This window comes from Cuculus canorus, chromosome 7 (genome assembly GCF_017976375.1).
Source record: "Cuculus canorus isolate bCucCan1 chromosome 7, bCucCan1.pri, whole genome shotgun sequence".
NCBI lineage: Eukaryota > Metazoa > Chordata > Aves > Cuculiformes > Cuculidae > Cuculus > Cuculus canorus.
In genome coordinates this window covers 16,770,000-16,792,382 of record NC_071407.1, presented here as the reverse complement: position 1 = coordinate 16,792,382, position 22,383 = coordinate 16,770,000, and the positions used below count along the sequence as shown (strand labels likewise).

At 36.4% G+C, this 22,383-nt stretch overlaps 1 protein-coding gene across 2 annotated transcripts in view; it reads right to left on the bottom strand.

The window, feature by feature from the left end:
* Window positions 1-355: 355 nt before the first annotated feature.
* Window positions 356-22,383, bottom strand: part of KIF11 (kinesin family member 11) — a 29,469-nt gene continuing 7,441 nt past the window's right edge. For both annotated transcript variants that reach the window (XM_054071913.1, XM_054071912.1), the window contains 21 exons: window positions 19,642-19,774; window positions 19,412-19,509; window positions 19,256-19,334; window positions 18,726-18,911; window positions 18,514-18,638; window positions 17,193-17,283; window positions 16,654-16,896; window positions 16,448-16,543; window positions 15,180-15,268; window positions 14,565-14,652; window positions 13,802-13,990; window positions 12,463-12,670; window positions 12,030-12,202; window positions 11,614-11,736; window positions 10,442-10,600; window positions 9,941-10,080; window positions 9,044-9,323; window positions 7,777-7,999; window positions 7,372-7,526; window positions 6,953-7,069; window positions 356-6,298 (listed from right to left, as the gene is read on the bottom strand). In XM_054071913.1, the coding sequence (XP_053927888.1) occupies window positions 6,173-6,298; window positions 6,953-7,069; window positions 7,372-7,526; window positions 7,777-7,999; window positions 9,044-9,323; window positions 9,941-10,080; window positions 10,442-10,600; window positions 11,614-11,736; window positions 12,030-12,202; window positions 12,463-12,670; window positions 13,802-13,990; window positions 14,565-14,652; window positions 15,180-15,268; window positions 16,448-16,543; window positions 16,654-16,896; window positions 17,193-17,283; window positions 18,514-18,638; window positions 18,726-18,911; window positions 19,256-19,334; window positions 19,412-19,509; window positions 19,642-19,644 (2,991 nt within the window). In that variant the 5' untranslated portion in view covers window positions 19,645-19,774 and the 3' untranslated portion in view covers window positions 356-6,172. The remainder of the gene's footprint in view (window positions 6,299-6,952; window positions 7,070-7,371; window positions 7,527-7,776; window positions 8,000-9,043; window positions 9,324-9,940; window positions 10,081-10,441; window positions 10,601-11,613; window positions 11,737-12,029; window positions 12,203-12,462; window positions 12,671-13,801; window positions 13,991-14,564; window positions 14,653-15,179; window positions 15,269-16,447; window positions 16,544-16,653; window positions 16,897-17,192; window positions 17,284-18,513; window positions 18,639-18,725; window positions 18,912-19,255; window positions 19,335-19,411; window positions 19,510-19,641; window positions 19,775-22,383) is intronic.

Below are 22,383 nucleotides of genomic sequence, written 5' to 3'. Positions count from 1 at the left end.
ACTTCCTCTGCACTCTGCCATCCAGCTAATCCTTCTTTACAGAAAAAAGAAACCATGAAAGAACTAATCACAATTAGCTATAAGTACACAAAGATCCTGCAGCCAAGTGTATTTAATTTAAAAAAAAAAACCAAGCTGTCAAATACTCAGTCTTATACCACAGCTTAAAATGGTCCTCTTCAAGTACCCCCTCTTTCCTTTCAGCACTAGACCAAAACACCAAAAAAGCCACGACGTGTTACAAACCTGTAATGTTGTGGATTAGAACTAGAACCCAAAAGTGAATATTACAGTAAAAATATATGATGAGCATCCTGATTACTTTTGTATCATAATTCTCATGTTGTTAAAGCTCAGGAATGTACTGTCAGTAGGTTTGAAGATAGTACTTTAGGTGCTTTCCCAAATTCTCTAATACTTGCTGTATTGCTCCACGTTTTCAAAAGATTGTACCCAGATGGATGGAAGGTATTAAGGGATGGAGATACATGTCATAAAAGCAATACAATTAAAAAAGATTAAACAAGTTCCAAGTAGTCTTATTTTTGCAAGGTCCAAATTAACTTCCTTAATAATGACTCTTTTAATACTTAAAGCCTACTAAAAGTCAGATTTTACCATAGATCCAACATCTTTTTCAACATACTATTCTGAATAATGTAATGACAAATTTGAGAAATAACAGGACAAAACTCCATTGCATAACTCATTTGTACTTAGTGCTTTTTTTAATGTTTTATTTTACTTCTGTAACTTTAAAAATATTTTGATCCTGTTTTATTGGAAAGAAAATAAACTGAAAGTGAGGTTTCAACCCAAACAATTCTTCACAGCAGGAGGTAAAAAGTCTAAAAAAAATTAAACACAGGCTAAAAGTGTTCAGACGCTGTTAAATATAATGGAAAAAAAGCACCTATCACAACTGAATTTTCGCTGCTAAAGCAGTTTTATGTTTGCTATTCACAGGTACTGACATTTATGATAGTAACCTTTATAAAGTCAATTTAATTATCTTTATCTTATTACAAATAATAAATTTAGTTGTCCTACAATGAAAATCAATTGTCAACATAAGCTATGGTTAACATCTAATAAAACAGCCTTCTGTAAATCCATAATTAATAAGATTGGCTTCTGTATTAACTAACAGACATCATAAAATTTCCTTCCTTGCATTAATCTGTATATTCAAGGTTCATCTTGCTCGACTGAATTTCCTAAAATAAACTAACCATTAGACTGAATGAGCAAAATTTTGAAGCCTATCATTATTATGTTATAACCATTTGAATATCTATCTATAGCTGAATGGTTTTGAAATTAATGCCATATTTTAATTAAGTCAAGTCATAGAAGATGGTGGCTAAAGCAAATGATAAGTGATTCACTACTTTGTTTCCTTTAGCTTCTGAACATAATAACGGCACTTAGGTTTTGCTTTGAGCATAGGGGAAGTTAACTGAAATGTGAAAAAGTAATTTAGCAAAACAGTCTTTATATATGACAGAGGTTACCTAAGCTTTTGCGTCCAAACAAAAAATTGGAATTCACGCCCTCAGAAACATGTTTACAAGTTTCTCTTCCCAAAGTGGGAGTGGTGGTGCTCAGATTCAGCAAAGTTATATTTTGAAGACAGGGGATATCTGGGCCATCCTTCGGAGTTTTAAAAAGTTCCTCTTCCTGTGACCCACATGATGCCCAAGGACACACATGAGACAGGGGCCATTAGAAGCAGTGCTACCTTCAGCTGACGTTGGGCCTGGCCTTTTAACGGCAGAGAAATAGCATCATACCTACCCTGAAAGACCACAAAGTCATTTTGCCAAGTAGGGGAAGAAGGTATGCTTTAAGTACCAGTGAAAGATGACACAATATTAGGGGTTAAAACAAATTCCAGGCTTGCCTAGACACACCTTTCAAAACGCCATGAAATCTTTTGGTTGTATAGACCAAACAGGGCTTTAGATTTTTTTTTTGTTGTTTTTAAGCATCATTATCAACTCAGTGCATACTTTGGAGAACAGAGAATCTGATCTTTTATGATCTGAGTCATAAAGGCATTTCAAGTATAACTAAGGAAGTCAAGGAAACATTTATATAGGTTTAATATTGTGGAGAAGTAACCCAGTTCATCTCTCTTATTTAAAAAAATACCTCAGTTTGCATTACCTGAAAGATGATTCTTCTCATAAGGTTTTAGAAATCTGGTAACATGGAACAATTTTCAGACCTCATAAAAATCGCAGCTTGTTTCTATCTTCTTTCCTGACATGACACCGCTGGACCAAGCATTTGCTCCTTTTTATCTGTCTGAAGAGCGCTTGTGTAGCTATAACATGCCCTTCTTTTAGTAACTCGACCAGTCCAGGGAAATGAAAGAATAAATCCCTATGTTCAGAATACTTCTAAAATCATCTTTGGTTCTCTAGGGATTTAAACGTTCACTTTGTGGCACTGTGTTCATACTTCTAACATTTTCAAGATTGAACTTAGCAGTGCTGCTGTGGATTGAGTTTGTGTTCAAAGTACAAGAACAGCCGGCTTTGCTAGGTGGTCTACATCTCACCTATAATACTGTGTCACATAAAGCCCACTAATGCAAAGCCTAGCATGATTTATCGTTATTTAACTTTATAAAGTAACTGCGTGGGTGGGCGTGCAGTTTATAGAGCATTACCTCCTACCATAAAAAGTAGTTTCTACTAGGGAAAGAAAAAAAAAAATAGTCAAATACTTATAAACACTTGTTTAAAAAGTATATATTTATCAACTATATATTTTAAAATGTGTTTCTTTTTTTCCTGCTTTTAATGTTCTGTAACACCATAACTCTTTGTTTCTTCCCTTCAATCTCTTTTTGATAGAAAAGGAATGTTAAATTTTAATTTCATTTTTCTAATTCCTTCTAGATTTATTTTTTCTTTTATCACCCTGAAGAGTTACAGGCGTCCTCATTTCCTCCACCTATTTAACAGGTGATTGCAACGGCGACAGACACCTAACAGCAAAAGAGAAAGCCAGTGTCTAGCAACTATGCACCTTCTCCTCACTCTTCTCTAGACCCACACAATTGCTTCTGATACCCAGAATAAAACCACCCATCAATAGCAGCCAGTCAGCTTAGTCTTCTTTCCTCTCTTCAAATAAACATTGCATCCCCCAACAACTCTGATGCAGCAAGTGCAGCAGCTCTCCAGCTTACATGAGGAAGCAGGAAGTTTCCTATCCTCCATTTCCTCCTAAATTGCTCATTTTTCACTTGAAAAGCAAACTGGTGGTTCCGATTCCCTGTGCTTCCTGTCACCCTCTTATCAGCTTCTCTCCATCCTCCCTTTACATGCATTTAAACTCATACTTTTCCTCATTTCATTTCCCCATATCACCCTCATTATATTTCATTCAATTAAGAGCTGTCCCATGTGGCCACCAACTCAGAATCTGAAAACTCATCAAGTTAATCAGAACATGGCCATGTACTACAGCCCCAGTCACAAGGGTCATCCAGCTCAGCTGGACTGATTCAGTCAGGGTACAACCTTCCTATTTACTCAGTGGGAAAAGCTTCCTCCTCTTCTTATAAAGGACACCTTACAACAAGACAAATTGAAACCACCATGTAAGCTAGCCTGGACTGTGCCATTTCTTCCCTCTGAATTAGAGCTGCAAATCTAGTGACTATGTACAAGAAACAACTCTTGCTTTATTTTTCTTTCCTCCTTTTATCCTTCTATAGTACATTGTACAATACACCAAAGCAAACAGGCATTGCTTCTGCTTTGGGAGATACCCAGCTGGTGGGGAACCTAGAGAGCATGTAAGGAAAATGATTTAATTACCAAGTGTCTACTGGCCCCCCAGCAAAGCTCATGATGTAGGATGCATCATCTTCTCAAACACAACACTTCATAAAATAATGCCTTGCCCAAGATCAAATATAGTTATCATCAGGAAAGCATACATTTGATATTCATTTTTGAAACCTATTCTTTTAATGGATGTTTGACAAAAAGAGCTTGGCAAAATATTTATTTCTAAGTCCTGGTTTGTGGCCAGGACTAGAGCCTTGAACTGACGCTTCAGTGTTAGAGCCATCTAGTGGGAGACCAGACACAGAGAACCGAGGCAGGTTCTGTGTCCACATTTTTCATCCTATTCAGCTTTCAGGTGTGATCTCCAAGTAGCAGGACCAATGAAACAATGACCTGCCATGCCAGCTTTGCAAACACAAGAAAACATGACTCTGAGGGGTCCGTTAGAAAGAAAGAAAAAAAAGGCATGCAAACTGTCTATTAAATTCATACAGCTGTTAAGGATCCCAGTTAGCAAAGCAGTTTGTGCCTGTATCGGGGGAAACCAAATCGCTAAGGCAGATTTCCATAGGGAAAAGGAAGCAGGATGAAAGGCTTACACATGGGGCATAGGCCATTTCAATACAGATATAGGATTAACTCTTCTGGTAGAATTTCAGTCAGTAAGTGATTTCTTGAACAGTCTTGGAAGATCATGCTCATATCTAGTCAGCGTTAACAGGCACATGGTACAAGAAAATGGATCCTAGGCCCTGGAAAGTTCTTAACTCCATTAAGACTGTCTGAAAGAGACAGTCCTGCAGCTTCCAGTGTTTCAAGTCCCTTGCAATAGAAAGATTTGGTATATAGGCTAGGTACCAAGGCATCATAACATCCCCCTAAAAATCACTACAGTTCATAGAATCAATGCAAAGGCATACTTCAAATTACATCTTTCTATCTTTATCAAGACTGTAGTGTGCTGGTCTGAACAGTTCCAAAAGTACATCTAGTTGGCTTACTTTCTCAAAGAGAAATTGAGGCTTGGACCACCTGTGTGAGTGAAGAAAGATCAGGTTAAGCCTGCAAGCTAGGTATAGAAAAACTAACACTCTCTTAAATCGTGTTTTGACAACTAGCTAAGAATAGTGCCTCAATGTAAATTAAGGCTGCCTTCCACTGTCTTTCCTCCCTCCCATCATCATAATCCTATTCATCTAATTTTTTAGCACATCATAGCTTGAAGTTCTCTTCAAATTCTCAAGTAAGCACAATGGAAAAAGCAGCTGGTCAAACAGTACTGTCAGTTACTGGAAGTTCACTGTTACACAACATAGAAGCTACCTTTATAACCAAGCTTGCATGTTTTAATGTAAAGTATCTATATAGATATAAAAAATGCTGCCAGTTTACAATACATAAGCTGTGGCTGACAACAGCATATCCAAGCCCACGCATCACAGCTGCATGTTAAGAAAAAAAGAACAGTGAGGTTCAAAACAAAAAAACCCTAACTCAGCAGTGAGACTAACTTTTATTTACTGAAGAATGGACATCAGGAAAAAAAAATTATGGACATCAGGAAAAAGTTTTTTACAGAAAGGGTCATCAGCCACTGGCAGAGGCTGCTTAGGGAGTCACCATCCCTGGAGGTCTTTAAAAGATGGGTAGACAAGGTGCTCAGGGACATGGTTTAGTGGTAAATGGGAATGGTTGGACTTGATCATCTAAGAGCTCTTTTCCAACCCGGTGATTCTATGATCCTATGAAGAAGCACTGAAATAAAGTTATTCTGTCTATTATGAAACAAGGGTGAATCACCCTATTCTGACAGCACAAGACTTAACATAGCTGCTAATGTTTTAGCCAAATTAAACCTGGTAATATAAGATGAAAGTCACGTAAGCTTGTTTTACTGAGGTAGGTGCTTATACATTTGTTTTCCAATCATCAAAGATTTATTTGAACTATGCCAGATATAAGACAACTATCCACTTCATAGAAACAGAAGACTAAAAAGCAGGTACAAAACCAGAACACATATTTACAGTTAATTAAAAAAATAAAATGGTAGCATTTTCCCTACATCCCTTTCCATTCTGCTTCAGATCTACTGAGAAACAGAAAGTGATCTTATTTATCAAGGCAAAAGTCTATTTAATATATAGCACCATAATATGTAGGATGTTTTTTTTTTTTGAGAGTCTGTTAATACTTTGCAAGTTACAGCATATAGCAAACGCAGGACATCTGGCATGCCAATCTTTAGATCCAACTTTGCATCAACTTAGTACTATATACAGAGACCGAGAATAACCAGAGAAAGTTATGGCTCAGTAGACAACTAGAAGCATTACAAAACCAGGATCTGCAGTTGATATAGCTTAGTTCAGTGATCTTAAAGGAGGCTTAAATTTAGGAAGAAATGGTTCCGTCATGTCTTCTATTTTGTTCTTCCCCACTGTAGCTGCAGACTTGTTCTCTTTATCCTTTTTGTGACTCCTTTTGTGCTGGGATTTAAAGAAAACATCCAATGTTAAGAGAATACAAAAAAATTCAAGACTACTTTCTGATGTATGATGCAGAAAATAGTGTTCTGACAAAAAAAGTTGGTAGAACCCCTGAACAAGGTTCCTAATACTACATTTACTAAATAGATTTATTGTAAACATCTGGAAGTTCAACAGCTACTATTAAGGGATCCGTGACAAGTAAATACACAACCACTCCTCAAACCAGAGGTTTACACTGGTATATTGGTGAAACAAGAAGATCAAAAAGTGTGTGTGTGGGGGGATTCAAAACCAGTGAAGGATCAAAAGTGCCAATATACTAATACTACTATCTATTAACTGTTAGATATACACACGCTTTCATTTTTTTCATTATACACACGTGTCTAGTAAGTTACAACAATTTTTTCATGCAGGATTATTTGCGGAGGCCCAGCTTGTCAACAATTTCTGGTTTATCTGCTGTTAAGAGTTATCAGAATCCACTGTTACTTTAACTCAAGTTTAAGAAAGCGTGTTCTATCCGATTTAAAGGAATTGAGAGACTACACTAACTGATAGTACCTGACTTGAGATTACCACACTATTATGGAACAATAGTTTTCCTTTACTCTTATATACACAGTGGTTTATAATATCTCTGGATATTACCTGGAAAAAAGGAACACCACCACTTGCATGGCAGCATACATCTGTATCGTCTAATGATCTGTCATTAGCAAGGCTTTCACCAGATTCTTGCAACCCTTCCTCCTCTTCCAACATGCCCTAAACAGAAGGTTTTATATTTAATGTCTGAATTTCCTAAGTGTATGTATAAAGCATGATTAGCTTTAAAAAACACATCGCATTTGCATTTTTGAAAAACAGAAATGAAAGTCTGTCTTTTCTTAGTTTTCAAATTACTGTTTTTCTAAAAAGCTCAGCATACATGACACCAAGTACCTGATTTAAAAAAATGGTGGCAACAGCTGTGGGGCTTTAGTCAACTCTCCACAATGGCATGAAAAAAACTCCTAAAGATTCAAAATCTTCATTGAAAAAAACTCATTTGCCATTTATACACATACCTGATCTGCATTATGCTCCACCTCCTTTGACACATTGTTTATCATCACATCAAGCTTTTGTTGGTTTTGCCTTAATTGCTCCAGTAGAAGTTCCCGGGGCTCTGTTCTCACAAGCGTAACTGGGTAGAAATAGTCTTTTCTCTGTGGAGTTGTCCCTTTAATGAGGATTGTACACTAATGAAAGGCACTATTAAACACCTTCAGCATTTGCTTTAAATACAGATCAACATTTTACATTAACTCAACAGAGAAATCATGCTTTGTTCAGTCATCATTCTTTGCATGCACTTAAAAAAAGATGTAAGGCTGCTAGTTGTATTATGTCCCCATTAACCTTCACTTACAAAGCCTGTAACTCAAATTGCTTTCTGTCAGACGGTTCTGTCCCCAACCTAATTTAAATACCTGTTGGAATATCCACTTTAAGAGCCTCTTGCAGGAAACTGTTAAGCTGAGTCAGTCCATGCTGTGCTTGATCATTGAGTGTTAGCTTCTGCTCCAGAAGTATCTCCAGATCAACATTTATCTGATCAAGAATGCCATTTAGTACCGTCTTCTCAGCAGCCTTTTGTCTATCAATACAGTCAGCAACCTCAGCTATTGCTTTATCACAGTTCTCTTCATTTTTCTGAAAACAAAACAAAACATGCATATAATCAAAACCATCAAGTTAACAGGAAAGGTAAGGTTATGGCCTCTTTTCTGAGATGCGGTGCATGATTAGTGAGATGACCTGAAACGAAACAACTGAGAGACCTCAAATTGAGAAGTTTCAGTGCCAGTTTTACACTCTCATTTCAAGAACTATCTTCAGAAGAGAGTCAGTTTCTTAGAAAGCATAATAATTTTAGACAGCTACTCATAAGAATAAAGATGATGACATCTAGTTCAGATCAGACTCCTAGTGCTTCTACACACAACCCTGTAAGGAATTAGGATATTCAAGAAAAAAGTGAAAATACTACAAGCACTAAAATCTTTATGCATTTTTAGGTGAAAAGGAAGAAAACATCTACTTTTAGCAGTTCCCATTAGAAGGAAACTCCTGAAGTGTTCAGTAGGTATAACATATACAGGGATGTCTCGAGACCACAAATGCTTTGAACAGTTAAGTTTTTCTTTCTGAAAACTGGCAAAACATTGGATTTACCTATTTCATCACCTATTAGAACAATAAAACAAGAGTAGGAAGTGAAGTTTGCAACAGAAATTTAAGAAGTTAGAGAAAAATTGTCAGGTAAGAGGCCAGAACTAGTAAATACCTAAAAAGAATGGTTTCTCCCATAATGTTAATCTATCTGACCAATAAAGTCATTTGCATCCTGCAGAATATAGTCTGTATTTGATCACTGTGCAAATCTCCCAGGGACATTACTGATAGATAAAGCTTTAGAGATAGACACAATCAAAAAGATGTACAAAGCCCGAATTACAAATGGAAGTTAGCCCCGTGGGATTAATCAAGACACCTTTTTTAGGTTATTTGCACTTTGAATTTAGTCTTCTTCATTTAAGCTTTTGATTTCCTCCAACTGCATCTGTTTAAGCTGAGCAACATGAGTCTGCTATGATCAAAATAATTTTTTTCTGTCTATGTGAGAATTTTCCCCCCCCAATTCTACTGCAAAAGTCGGTCTCAGCGTTATAGTAGACTACAAATGACTATAGGTACCTTTTGTAAACCCTGAAGTTGCTCTTCGTCATCACTGAGGGACAGTAGTTGCTGATTGGTGAAGTCTACTATCCGAGCAGTTGTAAATTCACCCCATTTATCAGTATCCTGAGAGAGACTTTTGAGATTGCCAAGAAGTTGTTGACAGTGGTCAGTGGATTCTTCCAGCATCATCTTGTTTTCAGTATTTAAGATCCTGAGCTCTTGAGAGAAATTATCCAGAGACGTAGTAAATTTCCTGTGATTGGAAGTTGTACTGCTGACTAGGTCTGCAGTTTTCCTGCAACAACATATTTGTAACAGTTCAGAGATTTTGAAAGGTGGATTTTAACACATACTACATTTAGAAATATCTGTCACCAGAACCAGGGAAGTACTGCAGTTCTATCAAACCAGTCAATTATAATGATGTTGCTCTACCTAGTAAATTTACAAGTTGCAGCACTCTGAGCAGTAGGTCTGTTAAATCCCCTAAAAAAACCCTCTACAAACTAAAAAACATCTTGGGCAAGACCTTAGTTACTCAGTCTACAACTTAATGAAGCATGCTGCACTAGATACACTATTATACTTCAAGGTAAGCCTTTATGGCACAAAGTTCTGAAGTGCAGTCATACTGAGGGCTGTTCATCAACATGTTGCTCCCAAAACCACAGTCTCTTATCTGCAATATGCTCAAGTAAGAAGTTTGAGGAAAGGCCTTGTAGAGCTACCTTTTACTCTAGGGAAAGGCGAACTACGATCTACATTCTGTGGCAGAACTCAGCTCTAACACATAAAAAGTCTTCTGGACAAGATCTATAAGCATATAAATATGAAGAGCATCTGATTTTTCAGTCTTCTTCATAGTTAGTTTTATCTTGTTTCACTATACACCAAAAATAATCTGCTACTCACAAGTGAACATTTTCTTGCACAGCAGTGACGGTGTTCTTCAAACTTTCATTTTTTGTGAGTACATTAGCAAAGCTGTTCTGAGTCTCCTGTGCAAACAGGTCAAGCTGGCTTTGCAGTGAGGACATTAATTCAACTGTGCTCTATTAAGAAAATAGATCTCATTGTTATTCTGCATTTTTAAAGGGTACTTGAATGTCTTTATTAAATACACAGTAACATTCTAAATCTTAAGGTACAATTTTTGTGCTGAGAAGACACTACACTTTTGGAGATACATGTACAGGTAGACATACTGGACATGCTCAGAGTAAGGGTAAGGTTTTGGTTACCTTCCTACACAGCTTCTTAAAGTAGACTAAACAAAGGCTGAAAAGAAATAGGGTCATCAAGTTACTGTCCTAACACTTCTGAAGCAAGTAGAGCTGTTCACTGTGACAAAGACTTTAAATCAAAGCAAGCAATTGCACTCAGCATTAGGATTTCTTCTGACTCTGAGGATACCTTTGCATGTGCCGACCTCGTCATTTCTACTTCATCTTTTAAATTCTCACAATCATTTTGAAGCTGAGCAAAAGCACTGGTCGTTTCTTCCTGTAATTTTTTCAGAGTAAGAGAAATATCTCCGAAGAAGGTATCCATTTCCTTTTTATGATGTTCCATCTTTGAAAAAAGTTTTATTTGAAGTTAGATATTTGTCTTTCAGTATGAACTGGATACTTTTTCCCCTAGCATAATTTATATAGAAACACTCTACCCCCTTTCCTGACAAGGAAATTGACAAAGGCACTAATAAAGTATCATGCATAAAAGCTGGAAAAGAGAGAAATCTGAAGTAATAGCCCTCACTAAGTTCTCATCTTTGTTCTAATCACAAAAATTTGGCATATAAGGTAAAAAACCCAGGAAGACAAAGACAAGGTACTTGGTTAAGACAAGAGCAAGAAGCAAGGGCTGGTAAACCACAGGCTATTTATTTGCTGTTTAAGTCTGAAAATCAGTAAAAAGCCTCTAGACAAGGGGAGGTGATTTGACATGAGGCATAACTGACAAACAGGAAAGTTTCAGTCAGAGCAATGGGTCAGCAGGAACAAAGATATGTATTTACACAATAGAGAAAAAGTAATGAAAGCATGAGGCTGCAATTCTACATAAACATTATGACAGTCTGGAACTAAAAACTGAAGCAAAGGACTTTTTATAGGTGCAGTGTTGTCTGCACTTACAGTTATTGTTAACAACATACAGCCTCACATTCCCTACGAATCAAAGTGGCTACAGAACAAGCTTGGTATGACAGCAGGAGACATTGGAGTAATAAAACTTGTCTAATTTGGTTATTTTAGATTCTTAAAATACAGGAGAGTGTACACTAAGGGTATTATCAGATATTTGTTACACATAGTTTCAGGCATCCACATTTTACCAGTCTTCTGTAGCACTTAGGTGAGCAGTTGTGCCAATATAGGTAACAAGCAAATACACCACACTCAGAACTGGAAAAGACATCTAAAAGAACAAGCTAAAACGTGGAACTTATGGGGCAGAATAAAGGAGAGAAGGCCAGACCAGAAGTGGAAACACTCTGGCACACTACAGAAAACACACAAAATGGTTAGCTGTAAATTACATAAAATAGAAGAGGACAGGGTAAAGAGACAAGTTATGTGAATTACCTTGTCAGCCACAACTGAATATTTTTTCAAGTTACTCTGAAATTGACACTTTACTCCCAGGACAAATTGTACCATTGGTGTCAAGCCATCTAATGCTCTTCCTAATCCAGATGTATGTTCCTCCTAGAAACAGCAGTAAAAAAAGAAAGAGCAAATAGGATGTGAATGTTCCTTCACCTAAATTTGTAAGAAACTACCTATGCACGCTGCTATTATAGTATTTGCTATACAGTGCATTACATCTTGCGGTAGTGAAATGGGAGGGGAAGTAGGGAGGGACATAATCATGGCCAAAAGCTGAAAAGACAGTAGAGAGCATCATGAAAAAAATTATACAATATTTACAGGACTCCTTTTGATCAAGAACAGTTTCATAAGTTTATGTAAATAATATAAGAGTATGTAAGTTTACTAACAATTAATCTCAGTAGCTCAGCTTTACAATCAAGTGACAGATTCTCATGTTGTATTATTTTTTCAGACACGTGAGAAACTTCAGTAGACACCAATTCTTTAACAGAGGCAAAAGATGCTGATACAATTGATGCGAGAATATTAGCTGCTGAAGAACTGGTAGACAGGAGGTCACCTACAAAAGAAATCATAAAGCATTAAAAATTTTTAAGAGCTCCCTTGTAAGACAGGAACTCTTTATTGCTCATCTCACATGACCTTCTTAAAGCACAGGAAGGAAGGCTGCTGATCATCCCAGATACATTATTACTGGTGCAACTGTAATCATTATATTGTTTAAAGTAAAACCTCTCATATTTATTAAAATGGGTACAGGCTTCATTACAACTGTTGCAAAAATTCAGGATGACATACCAATACAGGTATTACACTTACCTACAAAATTTGTGTAAGATGTCAACATCTGTTGTTGCTTCAAACTGTTTTCCGTAACCAAACCTTGTATTTTGTTGAACAAAACATTCATTTGTTCTGCAAATGTATTTTGGGCAATAGTATTGTGTTGATCAACAGCCTTCTTACGGTCCAGTTTTGCATGGAGACCAAACACATCTTTTGTAGTTTCTTCAACTGTATTAAGTAACTACAATTTTAAAAGTTATTTTAGTCAGTCTTTAAACAAGAAGACAAGCATACATTATATATGGAAAAGCAGCTGTAGTTCTGAGTTAAAGGAGAAGTCACATCCCTTCAAAGACATCATCAAATTACAACGGTTCTTAATCCTGGTGTTATGTCATTTACAGTATTCAAATACAGGAAAGTTACCTACTAGAGATCACTTGTTCAGAGTTTGAAATTAAAGCATTAATAAAGGATATCCTCAGTATTTAAGGAATTAAGATGATTTATCACAGTATAGTAACTGAAAGAAATTCTTGACCACTTCAACTTTCTCTGAAAGATTCGACAATAAATATATTCTTTAATAGTACTCAAGCAAGAGCTTTTCAGTACTAGTTCTGTGAAAAATAACTTAGAATTTGAACACAAGGTGGATTCTTTGTTTCACAGTCAGAATAAATAACTTCTGTACCCATTTCTCTCACACAAACCCCACAACCCACAGGCAAAAAAGTAGACATCCCCTCCCAACTGCACAAGTAACGGAATAAAAATTATCACATTGACTAAAAGATACAAGTTTCATCACTTTGCAGTTTAAATAGCAGGACAAACTGTCCCCCCACATCAAGTCTCTTTGGATAATTACAACCAATCCACAAATACATCGAAACCATGCCCTAAAACAAAAGTACCAGGGCAATAGTTTCTATTATTCACTCAGCAAGTATAAATTACGTCTTTGCACACATCTTTGCAACACTTTTTTAAATTTTCTACCCTACTTGTATACAACTTAGTAGAAAATTACGGCTGGCCCAACAAATGCGCAAAAAGCCCTGCTGATTCTGTAAAACAATTCATGTAAATAGATACCGCAAAATGCTGAACTCTCATGACACACTGTCCCAAAGGAGAGGTAGCTCCAGACCAAGCAGTGTATTTAGCAGTCAGCTGTCAATATTACCATATAGAAAGTCCTGCAGTCTTAAGTAGCTTTTCATCATAACACTATTAATAGAGAAATAATCCTAGTTTTCCATCTTAAATTCAGGTTTTGTCACATTCGCATCATGCAATAATTTCTTCAAACAGCCCATGAAACTCCAAAATATTGAAACCCAATATTAGAGGCAAGAACTGTGACAACCTTGCTGGCTGTGCCATGAAGTCTTTGTTCGGTGTTTTCCAAAACTGAAACCACATATTCTTCTTCAGCCAAATGAACCTTAGTTTCTTCCAGATCTTTCTGCGTTTCCTCCAATTCTTTCTCCTTTATCTGCAGATCCGTTTTACACTGTTCAAGTTGACTTTTACTAACTTTGAACAGTTCCGTGATCTAAGGTGGAAGACAAACATCAATAGGTCAACACTGTTTTTCGTAAGTTCAGCAGTCCCTCTTCTCAAATTATGCTACAATACTAGAAAGCAAGGTGTCATCTACCTACGTAGTTCCAGCTGTAAGGCTCACAGGTCCTAAATCTAGACTATAGATTTGTATAGTCTCCATATTCAATGAAAGTATCAAAAACCAACATGATTTTCACTAATAATACCTTGCTTTCCCACTTGAACCACAAGACCTAACAACTGCCACAGCACAAGAAAAAAATCCACTAAACAAATGTAAGCAGAAAGAACGAGGAAGACAGTCAAGCTGAAAATCCAAAGCAAAAATGGCTGATATTAAAATAAGCCTTAAAAAAATAAATATGGCGTCCTGCAACATCATATATGGTGTTCTAACTTCCTAACTTCAAGGATTAGGAAGTTTCCACTATTGACTAATTTAGGGAACTTTAAGAACAAAACCTCTTCAAACTGTTCTTTGTTCAAACTTTTTTCCTCCTCCTCCAAATGTTTATTTCATTTTTTGGGGCAGATACAAGTCACAAATGAAAAATGTTCCTTACTCTTTTCACTTCTTCCTCCATGACAGCAATTTTGTCAATATATTCTGCAATTTGTTCTTCCTGAACCGTCAGCTTTCCATTAAGTGCTCTTAAGCAAGGATTAAAACAAAAATAAATTAGTTGAGTAAGAGCTGATTTCAAGACTATCTATTAGGGTTTTTATACTACATATTTAGCAAATTAAAAGAAAAAGATATTGGCAACTTCTGTATGAAAAGCATGTCATTTTCACTTAACACAGAAAAGATCTAAGACAATTTGTTGTTGTTGTTGTAAAATTTCTATGTAAACTAGCCCTCAAGTGAAGCAAACTGTATAAAGTTTTCTCTCCTTTCAGAACCCCCGTCTGAAAGAAAGGCTCCATGCTGTAAATCTGCCTGCTGGCTATGGTTATCATAAATTTCACATGTAAATAAGATCCACAGTCCAAACCTATTCTTCAGGCTTCTATCTGTGCAATAATTCCTTTCTAAAGAACAAACTGATCAGTCAGATAAAATCTCTTATCTTCAATATTTTTGGTGTGAAAACAGATCTGAAAGCATTTCTGTATAAGGATAGGCACAAGTATCTGAGATTTATCATTAGTGATTTTATAGAAATTTTAAGACATACTCGTAATTTTCAAGGGAAATATAGACCCCATTTTTTTCTCGTGTAGCAGCAAGGTCTCTCTTCAGACGCTCAATCTCTTCAGTATATTCCTGCATAAAGAAACAATCACATGTAAACCTGAAGATTTCTACTTTGCTTTCCAGATTTAGCTTAACAGGTACTTCACAGAGAGAGCTTTATGGAAGTTTTATATAAGCACAGGAGCAAAGCACTTCACTTCCATTCCAAATTAGTTCACTATAGGATCATTTAATTCCCTACCATTGGATTTATGCAGAGCATTGAAGCTTCGCATTTGAATCATACTTGGTTGCATATGAGGTCCAACTAACCCTATAGCTCAGGAACCAAGAGTGTAAAGGGAGAAAACAGTGATCATTATAGAACATATAGATATAGAATCCGTCACAGTGACACAGGGCTCAACTAGATCACTCAGTAGAAGAGGATGCATGTTCAAATATAGACATTTTCTTACCCTTGGTTAGAAAATGCTGGTATGCACCAGCCCCCAACACTGTCTGTGAATTGGTTTTTAGCTAACAACGTCATTGTGCTTGAGCACCCACCTTATTCACCAGACCTGGCCCCCTCTTCTCAAAGATCAAGTCGGTGCTCAAAAGGAACACGTTTTTGTCAGTAGAAAATGTGAAAGCAAAAATGACTAGGATCGATGCTCAACAGCCTTTCAGAAAGTGATCTGTGGAATTGCTTTGAACATCGGCAGCATTGTATGCAGCTGCACATCAACTCAGATGGGAAATATTTTGGGGGTGATCATAGCTAATTTTCCTAATTTGTTAAATAAAGAGTTAATGGCACAGTCTTTTTTTTGTGTTGGACCTCATATAACAGCTTACAGTGGAAACTGCAGCTTCTTTAGTAACAGTCACCTACTTTATATTGGCCCATCATTCATACATACTGATATAGTTCGCTTTAATTAAGGCACTTCCTAGGGAACGAAGCTGCTAGTACAGTAAGTCCAGAAAAAATATCCAGTGTCATTTAGTGGCTCTCCACTAACTTGTAAACAGTTAGTTCACACTTGAGTCATAGCTAGTAGCAATAGCCCTCTCTTATCCAGCTTTAGTCTTGTTAGATACTTAAACTGTTGCTAAATGACTAACAAATGAATCAATAGAACAGCTAGGTTTGAAAGCATCAGTTCGGCTTTCCCATAACTTCATAATTTTTGCATAGCAAAACCTATGCTAACAGGACAAACCTAACGTGTAACCCAATTTGCAAAGACATGTCCAACTTACCTTAATAAGGGCTTTTTTTGTTAACTTCTGATTAACTTCAGGCTTGTTCATTATGTTCTTTGCTCTGTGGGCATATTCCAGTGTACTCAGTGTCTCCTGTGATAAACAGATGTAGCACTAGGTCAATCTGAGGAGTTAATTCATTTTTCTACCATTAGCAAAATATAATATCCATTTTAAGAATAGATTTTCAGACCTAAACTTACCTCAAGATTTATAGATGCAGGAGAAACTGTGGCAATTATCGATGTTTTTGTTCGTCCTCCAAGAGAGTCTTGAAGGATCCTTGTGAGTTTAGATTCCCTGTATGGAATATGTGGGGCTCTTTCTACTAGAGCAGTAATAACTCTTCCTAGTGTCAGGAGAGACTGGTTGATATTTCCAGCTTCACGAGCTCTTTTGTCAACTGCCCCAGATCGACCAATGTTTTCACTTCCTGCAAGATCAACCTGAAAGAGAAGAGCAAGGACAAGCTTCTGTCTTAAATCTTCTTGAAGAACACTTGCCCTATAGTGTTACAGAACACAACATACATGAACTAAATTATGAGTTGTTCAGGAGACAAGTGTGACTGACATTTTCCAGAGCGGCAAATATAGTTTCTATCACTTCATGATAAACAATGATTTTTTCCCCACCCTTATCAGAATAAAAACAACCCTTAGGTTCTCAAAAGAACAAGGTCAGATTATTCCAGTTCATTACTTCAATAATGCAATCAATGATATTTATTTCAAATACTTACCAAATTTAGCTTTCCAATTTTAACAAGTTCTTCTCCATCTATTGTTGTCTCTTTCATATGGATGGTAATCGAAAACACAGAGTGGGAACGGCTATAAAAGAATTCAGTTTCAGACAGATATCCCATTCAAGTCAAATCATCTGCTTGCTACATGACACTGCTGGAACTTAGTTATCCGTGCTTGGGGATACATATGGCCCATTAATTGGGACATTTGTTTTCAATACCCAAAGTTATTCTACCAAGAACATTTGTGTGTATACATATGAATACAGTACTTAAAACCAGCCATGAAGCAATTGGATGACATTTTCCTCATTCAATCCTGGTAATTTTATCTTATTTCAAGGAAAACCAAGAGAAACACCTAGGTTTTGTTCATATTTGTGTGGTCTCAATTCAGAGACATCAAGAAAACTGGCTTGAAGATTTCTTAGTCAATGCACTAAGATCAGTTTTACAGAACGCAAGATTAAGAAATTTAATTTCTTTATTCAGGCTAAGACAATCAGCAAGTAGCTGAATTCAATATTAAAAATTTAGAAGTTCAATTCATATTTCAATCAAAACTGTAGTACAGTTGAAGAGAAATTTAGCTTGAGCTTATTTAAGTTTTTACAATAGAAAGCTGACATATGTAGAAAACCATAAATAGCACCAGTTTGACCATGCATAAAACAATAGCCTAGGTAGAATGAATTCTCTAAATCATCCTTGTAATTTAAGACAAAATTATTTATGTGGTTTGATCTGCAGTAGCCAAATAGCCATTAACTTGCAGCAGTAGAGAGAGGTGCTCAGTAGATCTCCAATTTAAAATAGGACATGGGCAGGGTGTTCCTTGCTTATTGCAACACTGGCTCAGTACTTGGTTCACAGTGACATAGATATCACACCTGCAGTTTAAGAAAATCAGTAACAAAAAACTGTATTTTTGACGACGATGTGTCTACTAGATTCTGACTATGAGCTGCAATCATATGAAGTAGCCTGCATTGCCATACAAAAGACCACCTCAACCTTAAGCCAAGCTTCCACAACCCAGCCTACAAATTTTCAGAAAAAGTCATGCAAAGAGAAACAGCTTGCCCATTTTTAATATGGGAAGCATTCAGATTTCAAAATGCCCTTTCAGATGCTCTACAGGAAGGAAGAAATTTTAACTATGGCTTTCTAACTCACATTTGGCAATCTGAACTGGGATACACAAACTCAAAGATCACGCCAGGTTGGCACTAGCTTCAACATATTTCATTTTGGTAAGATCCTGTTTAATAAAACAATAAAAACCCAAAGTTTATGAAGTGGGGAAGATTTGTACCTTGAATATGCATTCAGGTAGGTAGCTGCAGTCGTTCTTTTTGCTGCACCCCTTTCCAGGATTTGATAGACTTCATATTTGTTGTGTACAGTTACTTCTTCCAAGCCTTTAATAATTACACCCCTCTGTCAGAAAATAATGCAGGCTTATTAGACATATCTCAGCAATCCTGATAGCCTTAAGGTAACAAACTTTTAGAAGACAGCACTAACCTTGTTTCGAGGGTCATCAAACATTTGCAGTCTTTCTCCAACATCAGATGTAGGATTCAGGAGGTCAAAAAGCTCCTCATTATAGATTTCCAAAAGAGAGACCTTCACTGAAAATTCAGTACCGTTCTCTGCAAGTTTTTCAAATATTTGATGCAGTGTACGGGGTATTATACCTGCTAGTGGATCCTATAAATTAAAGTGAAGTATTTAATACATAAACGTACTGAAAGAGATTTGGGAATGGGGACTGGATTTTCAGCTAAATAATCTAATTTCGTAAAATCAAGAATACCTTGGACAAAGATTACCTTTCATATAAGGATCACCAGGACTTGTACACATGCATTAAAGTTGTAAAGCTTTGATTTTCATACAAATGAATGAGACCATTTCTTAATATACTAATATTTAACAGAAAGTCCGCTCTAGGATTTGAAAGACAATAACTTTGGGGGTTGGGGTTTGAGCCTTTTGCAATTTCTAACTTTGAACTACAGCGCACACAAGAGAAATCTCAGAAGTGAAGATACCTCTTCCCAAGTATATTCCTTATTGGGTGACCGCTCCCCTTCCATTGTGAAGGTCTTACCAGTACCAGTTTGGCCATAACTGTGAAAATAAAAAAACCAGAACGTAAACAAACTAAAATTAAAATAAAATCTCCCAATAATTATTGGCTTACTTACGCAAACACTGTACAGTTGTAGCCCATAATAACTTCGTCCAAAATAGGACATACAACACTCCGGTATACATCAATCTGCTTTGCTTGAGCTCCAAAAACCTGTTGAGGCAAAGACAACACATCACATTTATCCGTACAGTAATGTATGGCATCATATGATACAGTAATCTGAATATATTAGAAAAATGCAGTAGCTTGTTTCTAGAAGTCCTGAAGTTGACAAGCAGTTACCATATCAAATGTGTAAGTCTTTTTTGACGTTTTATCTGTCACTCCTCCAACACGGACGCTAACTTCTTTTCTTGCTTGATCACAGTCCACAACAGAATGAGAGTTTGTCTTACGTTCCGAGGCACTAAAAGGCCTAAAAAGACAGGAGTTAAGAATATTGGTTTGATATCATTACTAACAGGAACATAAACTGACCAAACATTTCAAGGATCCAGAATAGTGTACTTGAGTAAAAGGAACAAAGCTTCTAACTTAATTGGCTTAAAAATTGATTAAGGAAAAACTGCCACAATTTGGAAGTTTCCAGACCTTGTTTCTCCTTCCATGCACTGTGGGACAACTCAAGTATCTAAAGCTTTCAGTGTGTTTTCATATGTATTTTTTAACAAGTTCATAAATACTTTTAAGATCATTTAGATGTGCTAAATTGTGTAGCTAACTTGCATTACAAAACATTCACTTGCAGGACAGTGGAACATAAAATATACCAAATAGCTGTATAAATAAGAGCCTTCAAAAAAAGGAAAAACTTGCACTTGAAAGTTAACGCAATAGTGAATCAAACTAAATTTTAACGTTTCCTTTTTTATTTTTCGTTTACACAAGCAAGGAAGCCTATGTCTCACAGTGATGACAACTCTTAAGCACCAGAAATACCAATAGACCCTCTTAACAGGGGAACAGTAGGCAGCACTACCAGAAGTTTTATAATGCTGATGTATTTGAATAGAATTAGTGAATTGTGAATAGAATTTAATAAGGCATACAAAACATCAGGTTTGGGGTGAATTCACGTAGCTTTTTCCTCTGATTTTAAGTAAAGTTTAACAGAAGCGTAATAAAAGTTTAGAAGCTTGATGGTGAAGATTTTGTTGCATCACCAAGTTAATATAAACCTGTTGGACACAATTTTCCTTGAGAGGACATGTGCAACAATTTTTCCCAAAAGGCACCAAATGACCACAGGCTGAAAACTAACAGCATAAAATGTTATTTTATTATTCATTTAGTAGCACTACTGCACTAGATGCCTATGCTACCTTTATAGCTGACCTGAACAGTCAACTTGACAATAAAACTTCTTACAGCCTTAGTAAACTTCAAAATATTTTGACAGTACAACACTTCAGATGTTGTCTCTTTAGATTATAATGTAAAAAAAAAAAAAAAAATTTGACCACAAGCACATGGCATTTTGAGTTTCCGGACTCTCGCGGTGAACGTTTCTGCCTGATCACATTACTGAGGCTAGACCACTAGACACTTTTGTGCAAGACTGGTGATGACAGATGATCACCAAAATCTTGTTCACAGGGGCAAGCTACGCTTTTGAGTTTGTAACTTTTAAAATAGGAGGAGGCTGAAAAATTAATGTATTCTACTCTGTAATGATATAACAGTGAGCCAGTAAAACCCTGGAGCCTTATGGTAGGATAACCCACAACTGGTATTAGAGGAACAATTCAGTGAGGCTGGAGCATACATGCAGATCATCCCCACTAGACAAGCAGCAACCTGGTATGCTATGGTGACTCTTGTTCATAGGTTCACCCTCCTACAAATGAGCCACATGAAAAGCAAGCATTAGTATTATTAACATGCATGACAAGTTTCTAAATACACATTTTATCAAAGCATAGTGATATCAAAGCATAGCTTGAAAAGATTTTTGACAAGCTCAGACATCAGGTTTTGAAGCAAATTTGGATGCAAATTAACACAATTGTATCTATGTAATTATATCCATCTGTAACATACGTAGAACCCACCTGACACAGAATGTGAAAGGAATACTTACTAGCTCAAATACACTCAATATCTATTAAAAAAAAGAAGCGCTATACGAGCAGTAAGAGCAAGGGTAATCTTGAAAGTTTCAGGGGTTAGAGCCTAAATCTTGACATACAACTTGGTCTATGAGTTGCAACAAAGGCAAAATAGGACACCATGGACACTCCTGATGTTACTGTCACATTGAGCATTGTATTTAATTAAAATACACACTGTTACTTAGTGAGGCTATTGCAGAATAATTGAAACTAATCAGATGAAAATTATTGCTCTTGACAGTGTTTAAAACTCAATTGCATCAATAAAGTTGTTACTCTTTTACAGTATCCTTGATTTACATTAACACTGTCACCAGTCCCATAACATTCATTTCAGCAGCTTTTTGCATTGCAAAAATAAGAGAAAATAACTTTAATTCGTTTTCATTCTGCATATGTAAAAGTAGAACTTCTAAGCATGAGGAAATAGTGACTGCAAAAGGCATAAATAATAATATGCAGACTAACACTGGCAGTTCTGGTAGTACTTTGAACACTACTATTAACCTATTCGCAGTATTACACTTTCAACAAACAACACCTTAAGATTCATGATCCAGTATCAGTGAGCAAGTCTTTAAATGCACCTCAAAATTACGAAGAGAGCCTAATTATATGATACATGAAGTATGACATATCCTAACAAAAACCAAATTCACTGTATCAACTATTGAAGTTGTTATTATTCCTTAAGAAGTTGACCCCTATAGTTTTTTTGGTCTGAATTCGGAGAGCCTGCATCACTGAATTTATACGGAAGACCCATGACAGCTGGCACAGCAAAAACTTTATTTTCTGTTCAATCACAGCAGCTTCCCACAGGAGGTGGCAGAAAATAAAAACTCAGTTTTGCTTTTTGTGTCTCGACTATCAGCCATACTGACCCTTGTCCAGCTCTTCACCTTTCTACACA